Source organism: Oncorhynchus mykiss, chromosome 20 (assembly GCF_057628025.1).
Source record: "Oncorhynchus mykiss isolate SJ-2025 chromosome 20, ASM5762802v1, whole genome shotgun sequence".
NCBI lineage: Eukaryota > Metazoa > Chordata > Actinopteri > Salmoniformes > Salmonidae > Oncorhynchus > Oncorhynchus mykiss.
Genome location: NC_143041.1, coordinates 8138841 through 8165886, shown reverse-complemented (window position 1 = coordinate 8165886; position 27046 = coordinate 8138841). Strand labels below are relative to the sequence as shown.

Sequence of the window (27046 nt, the reverse complement as noted above, 5' to 3'; positions counted from 1 at the left end):
CAATTTAATCAATTTTAGAATAAGGCTGTAATGTAAAAAAAATGTGGGAAAAGTCATGGGGTTTGAATACTTTCCAACTGTATATTGCATACTGAACAACAACTGAGTAAAAATATAATTCTCTCAATGTAAATGTCAATTGTATTTCAAAACTTTCTAAGAATGTCAAAAACATACATTGAAAATTATGGAAATAAGATTCATTGTCAATATGATGTTTGTATTGCTCAGGAACAGACAGACAAGTTCTCAATCATGACAGCTGTCGAAGTCCTGGAGGCAACGCCCACTAATCTGAAGAGCGCTTGTGATTTTTGTGATTGGTCACATATGGACCAATCCCTGAAGCTGTTCAGGCACAATTTCTATAGTTTGGGCCACTCACATGGCAGCACTGTTGTTGTTTGGATTGTGTAACGTGCGCTGCACGTGTTTGACAATGCGCAGAGCAGAAGGAGGGAAAGAGAAAGAACAGAGAGAAAAAAAAGACAGTGTGTAGCTGTAGAAAGAATTTCATAACCAAAACTTGCATGATAGATTTAATCAGTATTAAGATGTTTCTAGTTATTTAGCCAAATCTGATGTAACGTTTAATAAAATTATTTCTTTCTGTAGCCTAAATAGTTTCATTGCATATACAGCCAAACCAATTGTTTTTCATTCTTTCTTTGATTAACCTCATCAAACAAACAGCTAATAGCCTAGAGTAATGCATGTTTGTGATGTGGTCTTATGTGGAAAGGTTTTCTCATTGACCCAAGACTCAGGACGACTATACTATAAGCCCCTGACAATTAGCTAGTGTATGCACAAATAAACACACCCCTGCTGCACGTGTTGGAATGCAGCAGGCTAAGTATTTAGCCTGCTGCTTGCCTGCCAATGTGAGGTAAACTAATCCAATCATAGCAGGTACTTTCAGCACTTCCCCTCATGAAAACAATAGGCTGCCATGTAATCTATATTTATGACAACTGAATGATTCTGGGACATAGGCCCACACTCATGTCTAGACACCTGTTGTGGATCACACCAGTACTGTTGAATAACGTGTTAACCTTTCAAAACACTACTTCAGAAAAACACTTTGTGGAGTGTTTCCTGTCTACCAATGCTTGAATTGGTCAGGAGCTCACCGGAGATGAGTTCCAGCACCTCTCGTTTTCTACTGCTTGAGATCCTGTTCCTCTATAGAGTATTAGCTCATTCTTAAATGGAAGAAGTTTGGAAACACCAAGACTCTTCCTAGAGCTGGCTGCTCAGCCAAACTGAGCAATCGGGGGAGGACCTTGGCCAAGGAGGTGACCAAAAACCCGATGGGAACCTAACAAAACATGGAAAAAGTCAAGGGGTCTGAATACTTTCCAAAGACACTGTAATTACCAAAGTCTAGATTTGGTATCACTTATACTGAACAAAAATATAAACACAACATGTAAAGTGTTGGCCCCATGTTTTATGAGCTGAAGTAAATGATCCCGAAATGTTCCATAGGCACACAAAAAACGTATTTCTCTCAAATTCTGTGCACAAATTTGTTTACATCCCTTTTAGTGCACATTTCTTTTTTGCCAAGATAATCCATCCACCTGTCAAGTGTGGCATATCAAGAAACTGTGCTGGGTACAATTTAAAGGCCACTCTACAATGTGCAGTTTTGTCACACAACACAATGCCACAGATGTCTCAAGTTTTGAGGGAGCGTGTAATTGGCATGCTGACCGCAGGAACGCCCACCAGAGCTGTTGCCAGATAATTGAATGTTAATTTCTCTACCATAAGCCACCTCCGTCGTTTTAGAGAATTTGTCAGTTCGTCTTATTGGCCTCAGAACCGCAGATGAAGTATAACCACGCCAGCCCAGGACCTCCACATCTGGCTTCTTCACCTGCGGGACTGTCTGAGACCATCCACTCGGACAGCTGATGAAACTGAGGAGTATTTCTGTCAGTAATGAAGCCCTTTTGTGGGGAAAAACTCATTCCGATTGGCTGTGCCTGGCTCCCATGTGGGCTCCCCCATGGCTGAGCCCATACACAGTCATGTGAAATCCATAGATTATGGCCAATTGACTGATTTTTATATGAACTGTAACTCAGTATAATCATAAAATTAAGGGACGTTGCGTTTATATTTTTGTTCAGTATACAATTGGGGAAAGAGTTGTTTTGATCACACATCAGCACAAAGACCTTTGCTGGAACATTGTGTACTGAAGTTGTCATAGGACATGAACGGACAGGAGGAGCATATAGTGGTCGTTTGGTAGTACTGCAGACATTTTTGATCACCCTGTTTCATTCCTGTTACTCTATCTACTGTTGAGGAAGTGAACTGCAGCGCTTACATACGGTGTGGGGTGAAGTTGCCCTAGACACTGATATTGGATCAGTGTTCCCTACTAATGATTAAGGTTGTGATTGGGGAAAGGGAAGCTGATCCTAGATCTGTACCTAGGGTAGACTTCCCCAGAACGCTTACATACAGTGACATTAATCACATCACAAACATCTTTAGGTTTTTACTGGAATTTATTTAGTTATAAAATGTTTTTTTTTTTTTTTACAAAACAAATAGAAAAAAATGAAAATATGAAAACAATGACAAAGACTGTAATTTGGATAATAACAAGAAAAGGCAGCCGTAAAATGGGAATAAAAAACAACAACCATCCACAGTTGGGAATGCGTTTTGAAGTGCCACATTGGGGGGGGGGGGGAGATATTAAGCACATCTAACACAGGATCAAATCATGTCTGGGTAGGTGATAAGAAAAAGGCATAGACCGTGGGCTGTTTCAATGACTGTCCAAAATAGCACCCTATTCCCTATTTAGTGCACTATTTTTGACCAAAGACCATATATGGAATACGGTGCCATTTGGGAAGCACACAATGTGAATGTATAGACTGTACATCAAGCTGAATACAAAAGTGCACAGTAATCATCCAGAAGGTCACGTTTCTCTGATCTCATTATGTGCTTTTGATAACTGAGATTGAGATTATACCTGGATTACAGCTCTATGTAGTAGTGAATGATAATAATAATATTATTGTTGTTCATATGTCAAATCTACACTCAGAGAATGTTGATGTACTGGGTCCAGTTTTCTATCCTGAGTGCCAGTCTGTTTGTGTTATCATGCCAACTCTCTGTCACTCATTGTGGTGCCAAACATTTGGCACCACAATGACAGTGATTAAAATGGCAAGAGCACAGATCTGGGACCAGGCTAGCTGTTTTCTCCATCCTCTAAATAATGTCCAGGACTTATTTGTAATTTAACTTCAAAGCAACAAGGTTGGATTGACCCAAAAACAGCTGCCTGACTGTCTATAAATTACATTAGTTAACATTTCTTAAAAATCAATTCATTCATTAGCTTGATGTAACATTGAGGCTTCATCAGCACATTATCATGATAATAAGCATTTAGTGTCATCAAAGCAGTATGATGTAGTCTACTAGTCTATTGTTGCGCAACAATTAGTACTGTCTGCTTTACAGCATAGGCCCTTACCACTCAGGTTCTACAACTGACGCATATGACACATTGGTTGTGATACAACTGATATTTTTGTGATACAACATAGTTTGTCTGCACAAAAAATGTGTACACAACTATTGTGCGGTGAGTCCACAACGCTTGTGTAATTATTTTTACGGAGTAAAATTCTTGTGCCAAATCATTTGTACAACCCGAGTGTGTACAGAGCCATAGTAGCGGTCAGTGGTGGGCCACTGGACGGTCACAGAAACACTTGAGCAGTGGAAACGAGGGAAACGAGGAGCAAGGAAAAACAGTCGCAGTGTGTCTGAAATGGCAACCTATTCCCCAATATAGTGCACTACTTTTGACCAGGGCCACTTGGGTGCCATTTTGGACTCACTCACAGACAGAAGAGTCATCTTTGGAGACTGTGATGGTGAGGTATTCAATCCTCTTGTCTAGGGGCATCATCCATCAGTTAGTGTCTCTCTAATCCATCCATTAGTGTCTCTCTATGTAATCAGCACAAGGAGTGCTGGTGTTGGGGGGTCCTGTGTAAGAAAACCCTGGGTCGTGTCCATTAGGCAACAAACACTGCTAAATGTTTTCCATTCCATGCCCTAATGAACATGACCCTAGAGTGGCAGGCTAGTAGGCCCTCAGTGCCTGCGGGTGCGCTGGCCTCCGGTGCCCGTGGTGGTGACGTAGAGTAGGGGCTGGGGCTGGCGCAGCTGGGACGCACGCTTCAGGTTGCTCAGATGGACTGGGGAGGACTCTGTGATGGGGCCTGTAAAAAGCATTAGAGCCCTGTTTACGAACAGTACAGTATGTCGATATATTTCATTAGCTACACAGTAAGGAGATAAGCCAATATCCAAGGGCAATTCATCCAATTTGTCCTGATGCTGGTGCTGTGGGTGCCATAGGCCTTGAACCCCGCCATGGATTTTTGCAGCAATATTTAGTATTTTTTAATCTAGAGGTGTAGGAAAAGGGAGGCGGACCTGTTTGGTGGTTGTTGTGGGGAAGCCGGACCTTGGTGAGAGGAGGGACCCCCCTGTGCTGTGGGCGTTGCAGGGGGGCCTGGGGCTGGCCGTTGATGTGGAGGTGGGGGTCTGAAGTGCTGTCCAGTGGGCGGACACGTTGGGCTGCCATGGTCTTAGACTGAGACAGCTGAGCAGGGGGAGGGATTGAGAAGTGTGTTAGGGCTGATATCATGTAGGTTATGTACTGTAACATTGTCTGCGGTTGGAGCCCCTTTATATGTCTAGACTTTATACTTTCCTCTCTTTATATATCTATATAGACTTTTATGTCAATCAATCAATAAATCAATCAATCAATCACAGCTGCTGATGACTCTACTAACATACATTACTGAATAATAAAATCCTTCTCAGGGAGCTAGATAATGAACACGCTACTTACTGCTTGACCTGTGACCTCGAATGAGCGGGAGCGTCTCTTCCGGCGGCGAGCCTCGAAGTCCTGCTCACGCAGGGTGGGGTTTGGGTTCTTGGGGGCGGGCTGGCGGTTGCGTGTGCGTGTCCAGGTGCCCTGGGAACCAGGCCCCTCCCCTGTGCTGCTGGATAGGTTCTCATCTGAGGTGGCGTGGCGGAGCTCGGGGCTGGGCTGCCGGCCGCGAAGCAGGGCCAGGCCCCTAGGGGGCGCCTCACTCAGAGACAGGCTGCTCTTGTGCTTCTTGGGGTCCAGGGGGGAGGGAGGAGGGGGCAGCCTCAGGGCGTCCACTTCCAGGGCTTTGGAGCGGCGGCAAGCAGCCTTCACTGCGATGTTGTGGATCCCTTTGAGGATCTGCTGCCTCTCTGTTGAATCAAGGGAGACATTTGATTAGTAGGAAATCGAGACAGAGGTTCTACTACGAACGCATCTAGTACACCAGCATCCTGAAGATATTAAAATCTAAACGTTATTCTCCCCAATCGTCCCTAGATTATATAACGGCTATATTCTGTATTCGATCAGTTTGTGGTCTGTGCCCACAACTACAGATGTAGGATCTTAATTTGATCACACTGTTGCATGAGTACTTTCCTGCAATGCAGAAAATATAAAACTTGTAGTGTATTTAAGGTTTAAAAAGGCTTCTAAAGTTTGTAATTTCCACTTTGAAATTTCAGACTTGATTTTCCTTTACGACAAATGTATCAATCTCTACAAAAATGTCCATTAATTATAGTCACATAATAATTCATATGACCTGTTGTAGCAAACTGACCGCTGTAGCAAACTGGCTCAAATTAAGATCCTACATCTGTACCCAAAGTACTCCCTATTCCGTAACACTACTGTCTGCTGTAGCCATTGGGGGTCGCTTACCCTTGCGTGTGAGGGGGACATCCTGGCCCGTCTCACTGCTCTCAGGGGAGGAGTCCAGGTGACTGCTGACACTGTGGCTGAGGTGGCAGTAGCTCAGAGTAGTCTCTGGAGCCAATGGCTGCAGCTGTAGAGGACAGAGGAGAGGGGACATGTGGCATTATACTCACACTCTCATAGGGGAGTATGTACATATGAAAACCTGGTAGAAATGTTGCCCTGATATGGCTGTAGCCTCCATTACTATGGAGTCTCCACACTTCAGGTGTAATGGCAACAGCTGTATCGGCCCTAGTATATATCACAGTGTGGATGGTACGGGGTTCTCACCTCTCTGTTCCCCTGGCCGTTGATGTGGATGGGAGGAGGGGTCATCACAGCAGAATGTTTCATCTGTCTGGCATGGGGAATGCTCTTAAACACCCGGTTGTTGTCTCTGTGAGAGGGAGCAGGAAGGAGGTAGGGGGAAGGAGAAATATAGATAGAGAGCGAGAGAGAGAGAAAGAACGACAGAGAGAGAAAAAGTCAGTTAGACGAATGTCCTTCTATAGAAGGTGGAGATAGACTAAAGTGTTTCTTCTTCCTAAACCAACCACCACCGTCTCTCCCGTCCTCCAAATCCCTCTGTCCTCTTACCCTTCAGCCTCAGGTAGGATAGGTGGCAGGGTGTGTCTGCGGGCCTTGGCCCTGCCATGCCTGGTCTCTGAGCCCATGGTGCGAACGCTCTCCTGGTCTGAGTCCACGTCCTGCAGCAGGCCACGACCTCGGCTGGGTAGGCTGATCTTGGGCAGGGAGGCCTCCTGGAGACAGCAAATGGTAGAGGTATATTATAATTGTGTGTGATCTCGATTTCAATCTTAATCCCGTTCTCTATCTGAGTCCAGTGATCTTGTCCAGGGCTGTTCATGTGTGTGTGTGCATGTGTGTGGTGTGTGTGTGTGTGTGTATCTGTTGCCTACCTTGAGTGTGCATCCAGTGACCTTGTCCAGGGCCATGGCTCTGTCCAGGTTCCTCTCGTCCAGCTCTCTCATGTACATCCCATACAGCTCCTGAAGGTGGGGGGGCACCAGAAGGCTGTGGTCTGCAGCAACACACCACAGGTTAGAATACTAGTCACACTACAACACAACATCAACCGTGTTAGAGTAGTCATACTACAACACTAAACATACAACTACGGTAGAGTATTTCGGCCAAGTAAAGAGAAAACAGAAATAAACAGAGACAGGTGGTGGTAGTTGGATTATAATTTTTTGCACAATAGTATTTAAAGTGGCAATATTTTGAGAATAAATTTGACATGTAATCATGAGAATAAAGCCAACATCTTTTGAATAAAGTCACAGTCACAGTGCCTTGCGAAAGTATTCGGCCCCCTTGAACTTTGCGACCTTTTGCCACATTTCAGGCTTCAGACATAAAGATATTGTAGCGGTATTTATTAGAGAGGGGTAAAGAAAGCTTTTGTTCGGGCGCCAGGCAGGTATTAACCATGCCGAAAGGAAAAGAGTAGAATAGAGAGAACCACTACCAGACCCACACACATCAGCAGAAGAGACTGCCTAGAGTGTAGCCTGTTTACCAGATAGCCAGTGGAGAGAAAAGAGAATACACACCATATAAAACCCACATCACAGCACAGGGGTAACCCAAACAAGAATACCTCATACAATAATACTAATACTAATAATGGCAGAGCAATTCAACAGCAACTTCATACAAGAACGAACCCAGTCATCAACATAGGATTTGCAATAATCTGTATTATTTTCTAGTAGATGAGTGCAGAGGGTATGAATGTGGGGGGTGTTCATCGACACAACAAAGGCCTTAAAAATGTCCAGTCTTCTCGGCCACATGTCATTAGTACATCTCAATACAGTTCACATAACAATACACAATTGGCAAGCAACCTCCCTTTTAACTAAAATGTCCAAATACTTCAGGCAGGGCAATAATAGTCCAGCTCTAATGCACTTCAATGGGAAGTGCATTGGAAAAATAGAGAGTCTGTTTCAGGGTAAAGCACTGGAACGATAGAGGGAAGAGAAAAAGAGAAAGAGAACAAGAGAGGTCTTAGCTGTGGTCTTCAGGCGTGCAGGTGTACTGTCTGACTGTCCGATGGTTTGTATGTTAAAGCTTCGCAACAATGTTGCTACTAATCCATGCGATCCATAACGGGCGTGGTCCCAAACAAAAACAACCACGACCTAGAGCGATTACACCGATGATTGAGTTAAATACTCTATAAACTACACACGCTGAAAACAAACAAAACTTTTGCAGCACAGCACACACAATCAAACTGTCGCGCCACCAAAGAGCCCCTCCCCAAAGAGCTGAACGAGCTCTCTTTATATTCTTCTTCCTTACTGCTCATGCGCTCTTAAAGTGGCAGTGCACGGTGAAGGCTCTGTGCAGATTTCGCCACACTCCTCCCCCCATGAAAAAACAATGCCTGTAGAAACAGAGAGGATGCAGGCTTTGACAGGTTCATGTTCCTGCTACACAAAACCAGGGAAGTCCTCCTCATCAGAGTCCTCCACGAAGAGGTCCTGCAGGTGTTGCTTTTGCCTGCGATCCAGCTCTTCTGCCGTAGGGTAGCAGGGCTTTAGGTCAACAACATGCACTGTCCTGACATCTTCCCCAGTGTCCTCCAAACAGACCAAGTAGTTCACTGGTCCCAACTGCTGCACTACACGGTATGGACCTTTCCATCTCGAAGCTAGCTTGGCAGTGAACTTCTTAGATGCCTTTGACAGATGATGTGAACGTACCCAGACACGAGACTGGGGTGGAAAACACACGTCTCGTCTATGTTTGTCATAGTTTCTCAGCTGTCGTTGTTTGGCTTTGGTTTTGCTGGCCTCCACTCTGGCTAGCAAGGTGTGGTGGTGTTGTACGGCATCAAACGCTGGGCAGTCAGGTGAAACATTCGAACTTTGCAAGACCCTGTCCATCGGTCCTTTTAGTGGTCTTCCCAGGTGGAGTTCGGCGGGAGTGACCCCAGAAGTCTCCTGCACGGCAGAGTTCAATGCAAAGCGAAATTCTGGAAGATGCTGATCCCACCTTGTGTGCTGATCCCCCACGAATGAAGCAATCATCCCCTTCAGGGTTCGGTTTACCCTCTCGGTCAGGTTGGTCTGAGGATGGTAGGCTGTGGTCAGCTTGGCAATTACACCCCAGTAGGTACAGAGCTCTTTGTATATTCCTGATATGAACTGCGGACCTCGGTCAGAGAGGATTTGGTCCGGAATTCCGAATCTGGTAAAAACCTCCCTTCGCAGAATTAGAGCAATGGCTGATGCAGTGGCTTTGCGGAGGGGAAACAACTCCACCCAGTGTGTGTAGTAGTCCACTACCACCAATAAAAATTCATTCCGTGTCCCCCGGCTGGGAGGAAAAGGTCCCATGAGGTCAATTCCCAACATTTCATTTGGATGGTTCACCACGGTCTGCTGCATTTTCCCGGCAGGTCTGCCAATGTCTGGTTTGTATTTCTGGCAGACTTCACACTGCTGTACAAACTTCCGGGTATCAACCCACATGCCTGGCCAGTAAACTACCTCTTGTAGTCTTCGATAAGTTTTAAAAACTCCAAGATGGCCACTCATGGGATTGGCATGATAAGCTTGGATTATCTGGTCACACAATGTAGAGGGAATGAAGACGCGATAATGGGTGCTGTGTATTCCATCTCCTCTTGGAGTTTTTCGATACACTTTATCCTGAATTATGCTATATTTATCATTGAAGCGACTCTTGGAGTCTTCTTCAGACAGACTCTTGTGGATCGCCATGATGGCAGCATCCTTCTGCTGTGCTCTCCATACACTCTCATCATCCAGAGGAAAGGAATCATCCAGACATTTAGCGGTAGTATAGGTACTGCACAAGGGAGGACAAACATTGGCAGTCTCTGTAATCCGAGAAAGGGCATCTGGTACAACGTTCAGTTTTCCTTTGCGATACTCAATGATGAAGTCAAACTTCTGCAGTCTGATAGACCAGCGAATAAGACGGCTGTTGGTCTTGCCTGATGCCAGAACCCACTGCAGAGCAGCGTGGTCTGTGACAACGGTGAAGTTCTTTGCCTCCAAGTAGTAGCTCCATTTCTCCAAAGCCCAGACCACAGCGAGGCATTCCCTTTCAGTCGTTGAATAATTCCTCTCGGCTGAATTAAGGGTGCGACTTGCATAGGCAAGAACTTCTTCTGTTCCAAGTCCTGTTTGTTGAGCCAAGACTGCTCCAAGTCCTGTTTGACTTGCATCCGTGTACACAATGAAATGAGCATTCAGGTTAGGATGTCCAAGCACTGGAGGAGTAATTAGACTGTTTTTGAGTGCTTCAAATGCACCTTGGCATGCAGGGGTCCATTGGAATTTCACACCTTTCTTCTTAAGGTGATTGAGGGGTTCGGCTACCTTTGAAAAGTCAGGCACAAACCTGTGGTACCATCCAGCCATACCCAGAAACCGCTGAACAGCCTTGAGGGATGTGGGAATTGGGAATTCCTGCACGGCTGCAACTTTGGCTGGATCTGCATGGATACCTTCAGCATTAACCACATGACCAAGGAACTTGAGTTCTGGCAGACAGAAACGACACTTCTTCAAGTTCAAGGTCAAACCTGCAGCCTTTAGTCTGTCGAAGACGGACTGAATGTCTTGCAGATGATCCGCAACAGAGGAGGAGTAGATTATGATGTCATCCAGATACACAAGACAATTTCTACCCCTCAGATCTCCCAGGACAGTCTCCATCAATCTTTGGAAGGTTGCTGGAGCATTCTTCAAACCAAAAGGCATGACTTTGAAGGAGTACAAACCAGCAGGGGTGACAAAGGCAGTCTTGTCCTGACTAGCGGGATCCATTGACACCTGCCAATAGCCACTGTTCAGATCCAGATTACTAAAGATGGATGCTCCTGCCAGAGATTCCAGTATGTCATTTATGTTTGGTAGAGGGTAGGCATCACTTTCTGTTATGGCATTCGGCTTCCTGTAGTCCACACAGAATCGATATCCACCATCTTTCTTAGGAATCAGGACAACCGGAGAAGCCCATCCGGAAAAAGAAGGTTCCACAATTCCATTCTCCAACATGCTTTTGAGCTGTTCATTGAGAATGGCCAGTTTGGCGGGGGACAGCCTGTAGGGACGCTGCTTAATAGGGACCTCATGCCGGGTATAGATTTTATGTTTGAAGACGGTTGTACGGCCGAGTGTAAGAGTACAGACCTCACTGTTCACGTCCAACATCTGGGATAGCTGCCACCTTTCATCATCCGACACACATGCCTGTTCCACCGCTTGTTTGATGTAGAAATCAGCATCAGGTTTGCTTTTGCTCTCGGATAGAAGGGGGGGTACGGCGGTAATCAGGGTGATAGTTGGGTTCTCAGACTTCACTGGTGGAACATGTTTTTGTCTTTGTCTCTTTATATTTTCTCTGTCTCTGACTTGACCTTGTCCGGACTCTGCATAATGTAGCAGGCTCCAACCTGAAATCAGTGCATTACCAGGTTGAAATGGATGAGGCTGAGAATAGTCAGAGTGCAGCCGATAGGAGGGTTCGGACATCGAGATGGTCAGTCCACTGAAGAACAGGAAGTCTAGGCCAAGGACTACAGCAAATGCAAGGCTTGAATCTGCAAGAATTGCCACAGGAAGGTTAATAGTCTCACCATGCAGTTGTATTATTATACTAATCCAGCCCAAGGGAGTGGTAGGTTCTCCATTGGCCAAGTACAATGGTCCCTCCTCCCATGTTCGTAGCTCCTCATGAGGTAATGCCATGTTCTGCCACAGGGCCTCTTGCATCAGGGTGTAAGATGCCCCTGTGTCGATTATGGCCTTCCCTCTCCAGTTCCTAACAGTCAGAGGAACCAATAGTTGTTGCGGAATAGGAATAAGACCGCTAGCTGTGCTGTCTAAAGGCTTCACGGTGGGCATTAAGGCTGACCCAATTGTATGCAAGCCACCACGCCTGTCTAGACTTTCAGTCTTCGGTCCTTTCCGACCTTTTCCTGAATCCTGACGCTGGACATAGAGCGGGCAAGAATCTGGAGGATGTTGGACTTTACACCTCCAACACATAACTGGACTTTTGTCCTGGATCTTGGGTACAAATATCTGAGACGGTTTAGCCCCAGGAGAGTTATTGGTATACTGGGATGAGGGAACCGGGTTTTTAGTTTGGAGGTGGCGCTTCCAGTCCTTCTCAAACTGAGTCCCAAGCCGCACCAGATCATCCACATTTTGCACACGTTCTCGAAGTTGACTAGCAAGGCGGGGAACCATGTTCTTAAGAAGGAGTTTGACCATCTCCTGCTCAGTAATGTCAGCCTTCCATCTTCTACATAGAACTCGATAGGAGAAGGCAAAGTCCCGTATTGGCTCTGCTTCACCCTGGACTCTGTTACGAACACGTTCCGCCAGTTCATCCCCATAGTCCTCTGAGAGGAAGGCTAAGAGGAATATTTTTTGAAACTCCTCCCAGGTTGACACATGTTCACGGGCTATCTCCCACCAGTCTCTTGCTGTACCATGGAGAACACTGCGGAGGGTGGCCAGAACCTCCAAGTCAGTAAGGGGCCGGATAGAAAGAAAATCATTACACTTAGATAAGAAAAACAGTGGATCAACATCATCTTCTGGGCTGCCAAAAGTGGGGAAAAGTAGTTTGATAGGGAGGGAGCGCTCTAGAGGAGGCATGACAGTGGCAGCGGGAGTTCTGTTGTTTAACAGTATCTTCAGAGGGGTTTTTGTAGTACTACCTGTTCCTATTACCTTACTGGCCAAGCCAGTAGCAGAGGTAAAACCTGAGGGCGGTGCAGAAGATTTGTCCAGAAGGGAAAAGCACTGCATTACCTCCTGGTGCAGCCCTTCCAGTTGAAGGTCTGTGGCCTTCTGTGCTTTTTCCATCTCATTAACGGTGTCCTTTTGAGTCTGTTCAATCAAAAATCGTAGTTCCCCTGTGAGAGAGTTCTTCATGTCCTCCATAACTTCCTTCAGATAAGAACACACTCCCTTCACAACAGAGGCTGACTCCTCTGCTCTCCGTTTTTGTTCGTCCTCAAGAAAGAGTATGACTTGATGATGGTTAGTTTCCATTTGTGTTTTGAACTGGTGCAGTTTTCCTTGAATATCCTGCTTCAGAGAATCTTGTAAATATTTCTGTCTCTGAACAATTTGTTGTTGGTTTTCCTCCATTTGACAGGGAAGGTAATCCAACCTCCGCTGCACATCTGTCTGATGAGCCTCCACACATTCACTGAGTTTGCGAATGGCATTCTCCTGCATTGTCAAACTATGATTGGTGTGTGTCCATTGATGTTCCAGTTGTCCAGGGATCACAGAGACACCTCTCCCAGTCTCTCTGGACAGGGTAACCGGAAGAGTTTGAGGGGAGGGTAATGGTGGAGATGTTATAGGTGAGCCAGAAACCTGGGGATTAGGGTCAGTGCTATCCAACTCCATTAGTTCATTAAGTCCTTCCACAATGAAAGAATCCCGAACATGATTACCATCAGGTGTGTCCACATTGACACAGTATGGGGTTCCAACAAAAGACATGATTCAACCTTGTGTGGATGGTGTCATGGGTGTTTCTCTTCAAGTCCCTGTTTGGGCGCCAATTCTGTAGCGGTATTTATTAGAGAGGGGTAAAGAAAGCTTTTGTTCGGGCGCCAGGCAGGTATTAACCATGCCGAAAGGAAAAGAGTAGAATAGAGAGAACCACTACCAGACCCACACACATCAGCAGAAGAGACTGCCTAGAGTGTAGCCTGTTTACCAGATAGCCAGTGGAGAGAAAAGAGAATACACACCATATAAAACCCACATCACAGCACAGGGGTAACCCAAACAAGAATACCTCATACAATAATACTAATACTAATAATGGCAGAGCAATTCAACAGCAACTTCATACAAGAACGAACCCAGTCATCAACATAGGATTTGCAATAATCTGTATTATTTTCTAGTAGATGAGTGCAGAGGGTATGAATGTGGGGGGTGTTCATCGACACAACAAAGGCCTTAAAAATGTCCAGTCTTCTCGGCCACATGTCATTAGTACATCTCAATACAGTTCACATAACAATACACAATTGGCAAGCAACCTCCCTTTTAACTAAAATGTCCAAATACTTCAGGCAGGGCAATAATAGTCCAGCTCTAATGCACTTCAATGGGAAGTGCATTGGAAAAATAGAGAGTCTGTTTCAGGGTAAAGCACTGGAACGATAGAGGGAAGAGAAAAAGAGAAAGAGAACAAGAGAGGTCTTAGCTGTGGTCTTCAGGCGTGCAGGTGTACTGTCTGACTGTCCGATGGTTTGTATGTTAAAGCTTCGCAACAATGTTGCTACTAATCCATGCGATCCATAACGGCCGTGGTCCCAAACAAAAACAACCACGACCTAGAGCGATTACACCGATGATTGAGTTAAATACTCTATAAACTACACACGCTGAAAACAAACAAAACTTTTGCAGCACAGCACACACAATCAAACTGTCGCGCCACCAAAGAGCCCCTCCCCAAAGAGCTGAACGAGCTCTCTTTATATTCTTCTTCCTTACTGCTCATGCGCTCTTAAAGTGGCAGTGCACGGTGAAGGCTCTGTGCAGATTTCGCCACAATATAAAACTGTATGTTTGTGAAGAATCAACAACAAGTGGGACACAATCATGAAGTGGAACGACATTTATTGGATATTTCAAACTTTTTTAACAAATCAAAAACTGAAAAATTGGGCGTGCAAAATTATTCAGCCCCCTTAAGTTAATACTTTGTAGCGCCACCTTTTGCTGCGATTACAGCTGTAAGTCGCTTGGGGTATGTCTCTATCAGTTTTGCACATCGAGAGACTGAAATGTTTTCCCATTACTCCTTGCAAAACAGCTCGAGCTCAGTGAGGTTGGATGGAGAGCATTTGTGAACAGCAGTTTTCAGTTCTTTCCACAGATTCTCGATTGGATTCAGGTCTGGACTTTGACTTGGCCATTCTAACACCTGGATATGTTTATTTTTGAACCATTCCATTGTAGATTTTGCTTTATGTTTTGGATCATTGTCTTGTTGGAAGACAAATCTCCGTCCCAGTCTCAGGTCTTTTTTTTCTCATTCTTCCAGAATGGTCCTGTATTTGGCTCCATCCATCTTCCCATCAATTTTAACCATCTTCCCTGTCCCTGCTGAAGACAAGCAGGCCCAAACCATGATGCTGCCACCACCATGTTTGACAGTGGGGATGGTTCAGCTGTGTTGCTTTTACGCCAGACATAACGTTTTGCATTGTTGCCAAAAAGTTCAATTTTGGTTTCATCTGACCAGAGCACCTTCTTCCACATGTTTGGTGTGTCTCCCAGGTGGCTTGTGGCAAACTTTAAACAACACTTTTTATGGATATCTTTAAGAAATGGCTTTCTTGCCACTCTTCCATAAAGGCCAGATTTGTGCAATATACGACTGATTGTTGTCCTATGGACAGAGTCTCCCACCTCAGCTGTAGATCTCTGCAGTTCATCCAGAGTGATCATGGGCCTCTTGGTTGCATCTCTGATCAGTCTTCTCCTTGTATGAGCTAAAAGTTTAGAGGGACGGCCAGATCTTGGTAGATTTGCAGTGGTCTGATACTCCTTCCATTTCAATATTATCGCTTGCACAGTGCTCCTTGGGATGTTTAATGCTTGGGAAATCTTTTTGTATCCAAATCCGGCTTTAAACTTCTTCACAACAGTATCTCGGACCTGCCTGGTGTGTTCCTTGTTCTTCATGATGCTCTCTGCGCTTTTAACGGACCTCTGAGACTATCACAGTGCAGGTGCATTTATACTGAGACTTGATTACACACAGGTGGATTGTATTTATCATCATTAGACATTTAGGTCAACATTGGATCATTCAGAGATCCTCACTGAACTTCTGGAGAGAGTTTGCTGCACTGAAAGTAAAGGGGCTGAATAATTTTGCACGCCCAATTTTTCAGTTTTTGATTTGTTAAAAAAGTTTTAAATATCCAATAAATGTCGTTCCACTTCATGATTGTGTCCCACTTGTTGTTGATTCTTCACAAAAAAATACAGTTTTATATCTTAATGTTTGAAGCCTGAAATGTGGCAAAAGGTCGCAAAGTTCAAGGGGGCCGAATACTTTCGCAAGGCACTGTATATTTCAAGATTAACGTAGGAGATTTGGTTAAGTACATGTCTCCCTCCCTGTTGATGTGCACTACACTGTTGAAATGTCTGAGTTAGATGACATGGGGAAACTATACTTTAGAATTGGCTTTAGTAAGAAGGAAATCCTTGCACTTTTAATACATACAATGTAGTAACCATATTATTATAAGTATTAGGACCTGGATAAGGTTGTGCCACAGATTATTTTCAGAAGGATGAACTGTGGTTACAGACATAGGTAGAGAGGGGCGGGTTGTGTGTGTATGCAGGTGTGTGTGTGTTTGGGCGGTAAAAAGTAGCAGCAAAACAAACAAATGGCCATCAATCTAATGATCTAATAACTTGCGCACACACACACACACACACACACACACACACACACACACACACACACACACACACACACACACACACACACAATTTCAGACTAAAGGCATACACTCTTATAACGGCAATGGTGAGCACTAACGAACAAAAGAAGTTCTTGCCACTGTCACTGAATGCGAAGAGAACTGGGGTTTGGGGGCAGCCCTTGAGCCCGACAGGGACGCGCAATCCTAGTTCATGCAATCCGTGACCTACTTTCACAAGATAATAAACTGCCTGGCATAGGCCTATGAGGATACTTCATTGGAAGTGTAGCATCCATAAAACACCATCGATTACGCACAAATTTGTAAGTTAACCTTTCGACATATAGGCTGCTGGCCTAGCTGTTACTCCCTAAAATACACTATGCACGATGTTGGCAGACGCAGGGGTTTGAGGATAACATTGTAGCGTTGCGTGCATCAGGGACTGATGTCTCTTTGCAGTCTGACCACGCACCATGGCCGTTAGAATGGTATTGCTTTGGGGATACCGTGTGTGTGTGTGTGACGCCTGTTTGAACGAGTGTTTTAGATGCTCCTGCCACACACACCTGTCTCTACCTATGTATGTAATCACACAGAAAGATAAAATACATCATCAGAGCCCGTGTGGTTCATCCTTCTGAAAAGAATCTGTGGCACCACCTCTTCCAGGTCCTAATAGGCCTACTTATAATAATATGGTTATGTCCTAAAAGAGAAAGGATTTCCTTTTTACCAAAGCCAATTCTAAAGTATAGTTTTATCAGGTCATCTAACTGCAGGCATTCCACGGTGATGTGCACAGCAACAGTGAGCCAAAGGAAACAAGCAGTTAATCAAACCCCTACTTTAATCTGGAAATATAACTTCGACTTTATTCTCTAAATTTAATTTCAAGTTTATTGTCAAAATATTGCTCCTTTATTGTATAAATATTGCCACTTTATTCACAAAATTGTATTTAGACTTTATTCTCAAAATATTTTTTGAAGTACCATCCCCGTAGCTGTTAATTTATTTTTTCTCTTTACTTAGTACTAATACTCTTCCCTACACAACACTTACATACACAACATTTAAATGTTACACATTCAATCAATCTCACTGCGTTTGCAAGATCACTAAAATGTAGACCCTGGATAGTGACTTCTAGATCTCCTCTTCAAAAATACAGAAGTCTGAAGTCTATAGCCACTGTAGTAAAACAAATGAAGTAGTGTTGGTTTACGGTGTTGTTTGGACACACCGTTAATGAACTGTCTCTGCTGCTGGATGATCTCGTCACAGAGGTGGCGGTGCTGCTCGAAACGCTGCACCACAAAGTTCTTCTGTCGGATCACGTTGTCTTTGAGCAGGGCGTGGGACTGCATCTTAGCGTTCTCGATCTCCAGCTCGTGGACCTTACAGAGGAGGCCCAGCACCTCCCTCTGCTCCTCGCAGCTCACCCTGCGAGGGAGCAGCTCTTCCAGGCGCCTGGCCCGCTCGCGCAGCTCCACAAAGTGGCTCTCTAGCGATGCCTACAGGACATGAGGACAAACAGCAGGCAGGGCTTAATGGAATCCTCACCATAGTAGGTTCTCATCATGGTACACGTGGGTCTACTGTACAAGGGGAGGCTGGTGGAAGTAGATTACATGGAATAAACCATTGTAAACCATGTGCTTAATACCGTTCTATTCATTACAATCCAGCCATGACAATGAGTCCGTCCTCCAATATCTCCTACCACCGGCCACCTCTGTACTGTACAATAGAGAGCAATAGTAATGGCTGCTTTTAGTAAGCACTAACGGATGCTAACTCCGCCATGGATCGTTGGTCAAAGCCTATGGGGAAATGTATGCATTTTTTGGATAAACACCAAAAATAAAGTAAATGATAAACACAGGTTTAGGAGATCTTATCTGTATTGTTCAACTATTTTGAAGCATTTATGTAATGAAAACAAGCACATAAAGTGAATAAAGGCTTCATAATTCATGAAGGTCACGTTAACTGACTGATCCTACAGTGCCTGTGGGTGGCAGGTAGCATAGCGGTTCAGAGCATTGGGCCAGTAACCGAAAGGTCACTAGTTTGATTCCCTGAGCCCGCAAGGTGGAAAAATCGGTCATTCTGCCCAAGTTAACCCCCAACAATTGCTCCCGGGTGCCAATGATTTCAATTAAGGCAGCCTCTCTGATTCAGAGGGATTGGGTTAAATGCGGTAGACACATTTTGGTTGAATGCATTCAGAGCTGTGCAGCTGCCTAGGTTTCTCCTTTCCCTATTGAAAGTCTACACCCTCTTGAACCTTTTTCACATTTTGTTGTGTTACAAAGTGGGATTGAAATATATTGAATTGAAAAGATAATTCAACAAATCTTTTACAAATTAATAAACATTTTAAAATAAAAATATTGTCATTGCATAAGTATTCACCCCCTTTGTTTAGGCAAACCCAAATGAGTTCAGAAGTCAAATATTGCCCAACAAATCACATAAGATATATGGACTCACTCTTTGTGAAATAGTAGGGATTGGCATGACTTTTTAATGACTACAACTTCCTCTGTCCCCCATACATACAACATCTATAAGGTCCCTCAGTCAAGTATTGAATTTCAAGAACAGATTCAACTACAAAGACCACAGAGCTTTTCGAAAGCCTCATAAAAAAGGGCAGTGATTGATAGATGAGTAACAATAACAAATCAGACATTGAATATTCTGTATCTTTAAGCATGGTCAAGTCAATAATTATGTTCTGGACGATGTATTAAACTAGCCAGACACATCAAAGATGCAGACGTCCTTCTGAACGGAGCTGCAGGACAGGAAGGAAACGGCTCAGGGATGTCACCATGAGGCCAATGGGGATTTTAAAACAGCTACAGAGTTCAATGGCTGTGATGGGAGAAAACTGAGGACGGATCAACAACATTGTAGTGACTCCAAAATAATGACCTAAATGAAAGTGAAAAGAAGAATAAAAATGTACCAAAGGAATACACCTTTTGGCCTAAATGCAAAGCCTTATGTTTGGGGCAAATCCAACAGCACACATCACTGAGTAACTGCCTCCTAATTTTCAAGTATGGTATGTTGGTGGCTGCATCATGTTATGGGTATGCTTGACATCAGCAAAGCCTGGGGAGTTTTTCAGGATGAAAAGAAATGGGATGGAGCAAAGCACAGGCAAAATCCTAGAGGAAAACCTGCTTATGGTTTATGGTCAGATTTGGCAAATGGAGGGCGAGGGAGAGCTTTGAATGAGTCTGTGTGTGGAGTAAAGGTGGTCTAGAGTTTTTTTTTTGTGGGGACCTTCAGTCTGCTTTACACCAGACACTAGGAGGGGAATTCACCTTTCAGCAGGACAATAAGCTATAACTCAAAGCCAAATCTGCACTGGAGTTGTTTACCAAGAAGACAGTGACTGTTCCTGAGTTTTGACTTAAATCTGATTGAGAATCTGTGGAGAGACTTGAAAATTCCTGTCTAGCCATGATTTCCAAAACCTTGGTAGAGCTTAGTGTTATAATATTATTTTTCATTAATCTTAGAGAAATACATTTTTGTTTGTATTACTGTCGTTGGTTTGGGCTGCGTTTTTTTTTTTTACTGTTAAGCAGGTGTATTTTCACGGGACTGTTACGCCCAGAGGATTGTTTCCTCCGTTTGGGTTACTAGACTGCGTTCCTGTGTTCTTGTGGCTACGTTTGTGGGCCTGTACCTGTTGTGTTGGTGGACAGTAAATAAACGCCCTTCTGGGATATTCTTGCTCTCCTGCGCCTGACTCCACACCCACCTCTCCTAGGGAGATTCTGACACTTGCCTAGTTAAATAAAGGTAAAAATAAATAAAAAATAGAACTAAATGCATGCGATCTCCTAAGCCTGTGTTAACCTCAGACCTAATTTTCAGGTTTTATACATGGACCAATGAGCCATGCATGGCTAACTCATTTCCTTTTTTTAGGACTACGAGCTCTGTTGTCTAGTTCACAAGGTAGACTCAGCAATATGACATAGATGCAGAAAGTAAACAGCATAGTGGCTACGTTTTTGTAACAACTAAGAGCGTTGAAGCTCTACTTCTCCGCTGTTTTAGTCCAGGGGCTACACCACACTCTTAACAGCGTGAAGCGAACCCATGCACATGCGCAGAAACTGTGTTTGACTTTGTGAGAGAGAAGTCTTGCATCTCACTCATCTCAATATCTGCGGGTGCTGCTCGTGGCAACGTCATTTCACAGAGTCTACCTTTAAGCTGAGTCTACATTAAAACAGTTTCTATCTCCAGGCCATCAGACTTTTTAATAGTCACCACTAGCTTGACTCCTCCCAGTATCCTGTCCTGAACTTTAGTCACTTATTAGCCTGCTACCACCCGGTACTCAACCCTGCACCTTAGAGACAGCTGCCCTATGTACATAATCATTGAACACGGGTCATTTTAATCATGTTTACATACTGTTTTACCCACTTTATATGTATACCCTGTATTGTAGTCATGGATCATACTATATAAATACTGCTGAACACACATTTTCTATTCATATAATGTTTATACACACCATGATATATAGATTTATATTCTAGACTAACTTTGCTCTATATTTCTATATTCCTTTATTTTTAGGATTTGAGTGTAATGTTTTGTATTGTTAGGTATTACTGCACTGTTGGGGCTAGAAACATAAGCATTTCGCTGTACCTGCGATAACATCTGCAAAATATGTGTACGCTACCAGATTTGATTTGAAGCTGGGTAGCCTAAGACAGGGTTTCCCAAACTCCATCCTGTGGCCCCCGTGGGTTCACTTTGAGTTTTTTTTGCCCCAGCACTACACAGCTGATTAAAATAACCAACTCATCATCAAACTATGATTATTTGAACCAGCTGTGTAATGCTAGGGCAAAACCCCAAAACCTGCACCGACAGGGAACCCCTGGACCAAGTTTGGAAAACTCTGGCCTAAGCTGTGTGTGTGATTTTGTAGTTCCCTCTAGAGGTGAGAACGGGGGACTACAGTAACCTACCTTCTGTTTGCGTATCTTCTTTTGTTCAGCCATGAGAGTGACCAGATTCTCTCTGGCCATGGCTACTTCCTGGGTCTCAGTGCTGTCTGGGGGAGACTCAGGGCAGTCAGAGTCCTTCTCACTCTCCTCCTTACTGAAGCTCTCCTTCCTCCTCTCCGCGCGCCACTTCCTGCGACGACGACTCCGCTCCTGCTCCCAACTACAGGAGGGCACAAACAACAGGGGTTGAGACACACTTATGTTATCTATCACAGCCATTTAACTGCTACAGGTAAAGGCTACAGGTATAGAGGCAGTGGTATGAGATTATTGTAGGTCACAAATGGTACCCTATTCCCTATATAGAGCCATATGGGCGCTGGACATAAGTAGTGCACTATATAGGGAATAGAGTGCCATTTGAGACGCATCCTAAGACACATACTCTGCGATGGTGAGCAGGTGTTTGGAGGTGTCCATCTGGATCTCCATGTTGCTGTTGTCCAGCTCCATCAGGCTCCTCCTGATCTCCATCTGGCTCCTGAAGGCCTCTAGGAGCTGTTCCCTCAGCTGGTCCATCTCTGCCCGGCTCGCCTGCGTGCTGTGGGCCTGCACCTCCGCTGTGTTGGTGGCAGTGGAGGAGAGAAGTGTTATTGTCTGTTGGAGGCACACACACACACGTTTTGTTCTTCTATCCTCGTGGGGACCTACAATTAATCTCCATAGTGGGGACCTAAAACTAATTTCCATAGTGGGGACCTAAAACAAATTTCCATAGTGGGGACCTAAAATTAATCTCCATAGTGGGGACCTAAAATAAATTTCCATAGTGGGGACCTAAAATGAATCTCCTTAGTGGGGACCCAAAATTAATCTCCTTAGTGGGGACCTAAAATGAATCTCCTCAGTGGGGACCTAAAATTAATCTCCTTAGTGGGGACCTAAAATTAATCTCCATAGTGGGGACCTAAAACTAATCTCCATAGTGGGGACCTAAAACTAATTTCCATAGTGGGGACCTAAAATTAATCTCCTTAGTGGGGACCTAAAACTAATTTCCATAGTGGGGACCTAAAACTAATTTCCATAGTGGGGACCTAAAATTAATCTCCTTAGTGGGGACCTAAAACTAATTTCCATAGTGGGGACCTAAAACTAATTTCCATAGTGGGGACCTAAAATTAATCTCCATAGTGGGGACCTAAAACTAATTTCCATAGTGGGGACCTAAAATTAATCTCCTTAGTGGGGACCTAAAACTAATTTCCATAGTGGGGACCTAAAACTAATTTCCATAGTGGGGACCTAAAATTAATCTCCTTAGTGGGGACCTAAAACTAATTTCCATAGTGGGGACCTAAAATTAATCTCCATAGTGGGGACCTAAAATTAATCTCCATAGTGGGGACCTAAAACTAATTTCCATAGTGGGGACCTAAAATTAATCTCCATAGTGGGGACCTAAAATTAATCTCCATAGTGGGGACCTAAAATTAATCTCCATAGTGGGGACCTAAAATTAATCTCCATAGTGGCGATCTAAAATGAATCTCCATAGTGGCGATCTAAAATGAATCTCCTTAGTGGGGACCTAAAATGAATCTCCATAGTGGGGACTTAAAATGTATTTCCATTCAAAATCCTATTTTCCCCATACCTAACCTTAACCCAAACCCTAAATCCTAACCCTAACCCCTTACACTAGCTCTAACCCTAAACCTAACCCTTTTCCTTGTCTTATTATCCTTGTGGGGACTTTGGGGATTTTAGGTCCCCACAAAGATAGAAGAACCAACCAACACACACACACACACACACACACACAGTGAGGAGGCGAGGGAACAATTAGAGGTCAAGGTAAGGTCATTACCCTGGACATGGCGGATGTCAGCTCGGTCAAGGTTGAGCTGACGTCCAGCCTGATCAGCGATCTTCTTTTTGAGCCGCTGGATCTCGCTGCGCAGGTCAGAGATGATGTTGGTGTACTGAGCAATGTGGTAGGACACATTCAGCAGGTTCCTCTTTACCTGGAGAGAGAACTGTGTTATAACAGTGTAATAACTGTGTTATAACTGTGTAATAACTGTGTTCTAACTGTGTAATAACATGGTGTACTGATGATTTTGTTTTGATTAACAATAGGGGGGGGGTGTGGGGGTATACGCTGGTTTACTCTAAATCACTTTGTGATAACTGTGTTTAATTAAAAATGGCTTTTTGATTGGTTGATTGATTTGAAAATTGAAAGATAGGAGAAAAACTTCAGTTGTCCCACACCTCAGTGATGGAGGGAAGGCAGAAAATGTTTGACGTGCATTGTGTTGTGTATTAAGTCACCCGTGTGCGGATACTTTTGGCACGGTCGGCATAGCTAAGTGTGTTGCGAGACTCCTCGAAGGCCAGGGAGGCGGGGCTAATGTGGGCTATCATCACCGTGCGACTGTTGCCGCCCAACGAATCCTGTAAATCAAACACATAAGAACAGGAAGTGAATGAGTGCAAGTGGAATAATCTGAATGATGAAAAAAATGTATTGTATTGTATTCATAAAGCACGTGGCAAGTCAGGTCAGTTTGTCTTAGACAGCTTGCCGTACTGTACCTTGAGCAGGCGCGTCAGCTTGCTGTCCCTGTAGTTAATGTATTTGTTGCCGTGTTTCTCACTCAGGGCGTTGATGCAGTTACCCAGAGCCAGGAGGGAGCGGTTGATGTGGGCCCCTTCTTTTAACCTCTGACCTCTGTTTTGTGTCTGGGAGAGAGATGGAGCAGGTTTAATCACTGACCTCTGTTCTGTGTCTGGGAGAGAGAGAGGGAGCAGGTTTAACCTCTGACCTCTGTTCTGTGTCTGGCAGAGAGGGAGCAGGTTTAACCCCTGACCTCTGTTCTGCGTCTGGGAGAGAGGGAGCAGGTTTAATATCTGGCCTCATGTTCCAGAGGATAAATTTTGCTGATCAAATTGACTGATCTACAAATAATAAAAAGAGTGGTTATTTCAGGTGCAAGGTGATTTGTACGTAAATCAGTCAGTCTGTCTGCACTGCAGTCATTGACAGCAATGTAGTTGATCTTGAGCATGCGGCCATTGTCTCTGAGTTGCAGGCCAAGACGGATACTGTCACAGTTAACCAGCAGAGGGCGGTCTAACCTTATTTTTCTCTCTGCCTGCTGTGACATTGGAAGTCTCCAGTATAAAAAAATCTATGTTTTATAACCGCTTATGAGTTACGATGGACACTGTCAGTGTCATAACACAATATAAGTGTATTATAATGCATTATAAAGGATGTTATTATATACACTACCGTTCAAAAGTTTGGGGTCACTTAGGAAATGTCATTGTTTTTGAAAGAAAAGCAAAATTTTTTGTGCATTAAAAATAACATAAAATTGATCACAAATACAGTGTAGAGATGGTTAATGTTGTAAATTACATAATTACAAAAGGTTTTCTAAAGATCAATTAGCCTTTTATAATGATAAACTTGGATTAGCTAACACAACGTGCCATTGGAACACAAGAGTGATGGTTGCTGATAATGGGCCTCTGTACGCCTATGCAGATATTCCATAAAAAATCTGGCGTTTCCAGCTACAATAATCATTTACAACATTAACAATGTCTACACTGTATTTCTGATCAATTTAATGTTATTTTAATGGACTAAAAAAAAGCTTTTCTTTCAAAAACAAGGACATTTCTAAGTGACCCCAAACTTTTGAACGGTAGTGTATGTGCTTTATAGAAAGTGGTACCAGTCTTTCTACTTATAGGCAACTGCCAAAATAAAGAAAACACTTAAGTAAACTAGGGATACAAAGTATATTGAAAGCAGGTGTTTCCAGACAGTTGTTTTTCCTGAGTTAATAAAGCAATTAACATCCCATTATGCTTAAGGTCAACAAACTGGATGCAGTCTATCACAGTGCAATCCGTTTTGTCACCAAAGCCCCATACACTACCCACCATTGCGACCTGTACGCTCTCGTTGGCTGGCCCTCGCTTCATACTCGTCGCCAAACCCACTGGCTCCATGTCATCTACAAGACCCTGCTAGGTAAAGTCCCCCCTTATCTCAGCTCGCTGGTCACCATAGCATCTCCCACCTGTAGCACACGCTCCAGCAGGTATATCTCTCTAGTCACCCCCAAAACCAATTCTTTCTTTGGCCGCCTCTCTTTCCAGTTCTCTGCTGCCAATGACTGGAACGAACTACAAAAATCTCTGAAACTGGAAACACTTATCTCCCTCACTAGCTTTAAGCACCAACTGTCAGAGCAGCTCACAGATTACTGCACCTGTACATAGCCCACATATAATTTAGCCCTATCAACTACCTCTTTCCCAACTGTATTTAATTAATTTATGTATTTTGCTCCTTTGCACCCCATTATTTTTATTTCTACTTTGCACATTCTTCCATTGCAAAACTACCATTCCAGTGTTTTACTTTCTATATTGTATTTACCTTGCCACCAAGGCCTTTTTTTTTTTTTTGCCTTTACCTCCCTTCTCACCTCATTTGCTCACATTGTATATAGACTTGTTTATACTTTATTATTGACTGTATGTTTGTTTTACTCCATGTGTAACTCTGTGTTGTTGTATCTGTCGAACTGCTTTGCTTTATCTTGGCCAGGTCGCAATTGTAAATGAGAACTTGTTCTCAACTTGCCTACCTGGTTAAATAAAGGTAAAATAAAATAAAATAAAATGTATACAAATGCCCTGTTGCCCATTATTTTGGCTACCATGGCTAGAAGACGAGATCTCAGTGACTTTGAAAGAGGTGTCTCAAAAGAGCACAGGGGTTTAAAGTGTGTGTGTGTCACCTGATCACAACCCAATTAAACACTTATGGGAGATTCTTGAGTGGTGCCTGAGACCGTGTTTTTCACCACCATCAATAAAACACCAAACTATGTAATTTCTTGTTGGTAGAATGGTGTCGCATCCCTCCAATAGAGTTCCAGACACTTGTATAATCTAATCAAATCAAATTTGATTTGTCACATACACATGGTTAGCAGATGTTAATGCGAGTGTAGCGAATTGCTTGTGCTTCTAGTTCCGACAATGCAGTTATAACCAACGAGTAATCTAACCTAACAATTATGCCAAATCTCATTGAATCTAATCTGGTGACTCGTGGTTGCCTAACGCCCTATTAAAACACTTTATGTTGGTGTTTCCTTTATTTTTTTGTCATTATCAGTACATTTTTACTCTCTAACTCAAGAGAAAACATCCCTTCAAAAGAGGTAGGTAGCTCCCCCCTCTATTCTCCTACAGTATATCTAAAAAGACTGGTGGCCTTTAGGCTATGTTATACATCCATAGAAGAGCCTAGCTGGTTAACCTTTCTAAAGGTTTCCATGGTAAATAAGTGTTCTCTCCGTTCAGGCATGATTGCATGTTTTTCTCATGGGTATAGTACACTACTTTTGATCAGAGCCCTATGGGCCCTGGTCAAAAGTAATGCACACAATACAGGGAATAGGGTGCCATTTGGGACGCATGGTGTATAGGAGCTGGTCTAATATGGATGCTAATCAAACAACATTCATCATGAATGACATGTCAATGTCTGTGTTGGTTAATCGCTTCGCCTTAATCAGGATGTCTACAGCAGGGGTGTCAAAGTCAAATGGACGGAGGGCCAGATAAAAAAATCAGCTA

At 43.7% G+C, this 27046-nt stretch overlaps 1 protein-coding gene across 1 annotated transcript in view; it reads right to left on the bottom strand.

Annotated features, from left to right (window-relative positions):
• Positions 1–2512: 2512 nt before the first annotated feature.
• The window catches only part of LOC149974319 (kinesin-like protein KIF19), a 93240-nt gene continuing 68706 nt past the window's right edge, over positions 2513–27046 (bottom strand). Inside the window, exons 7-19 of the mRNA XM_090212053.1 lie at positions 23972–24118; positions 23708–23830; positions 23241–23397; positions 21816–21990; positions 21392–21590; positions 17617–17887; positions 6787–6908; positions 6464–6627; positions 6158–6263; positions 5831–5954; positions 4922–5316; positions 4498–4666; positions 2513–4280 (exon numbers count right to left, since the gene is read on the bottom strand). Coding sequence (XP_090068179.1) covers positions 4153–4280; positions 4498–4666; positions 4922–5316; positions 5831–5954; positions 6158–6263; positions 6464–6627; positions 6787–6908; positions 17617–17887; positions 21392–21590; positions 21816–21990; positions 23241–23397; positions 23708–23830; positions 23972–24118 — 2280 coding nt within the window. The 3' untranslated portion in view covers positions 2513–4152. The remainder of the gene's footprint in view (positions 4281–4497; positions 4667–4921; positions 5317–5830; positions 5955–6157; positions 6264–6463; positions 6628–6786; positions 6909–17616; positions 17888–21391; positions 21591–21815; positions 21991–23240; positions 23398–23707; positions 23831–23971; positions 24119–27046) is intronic.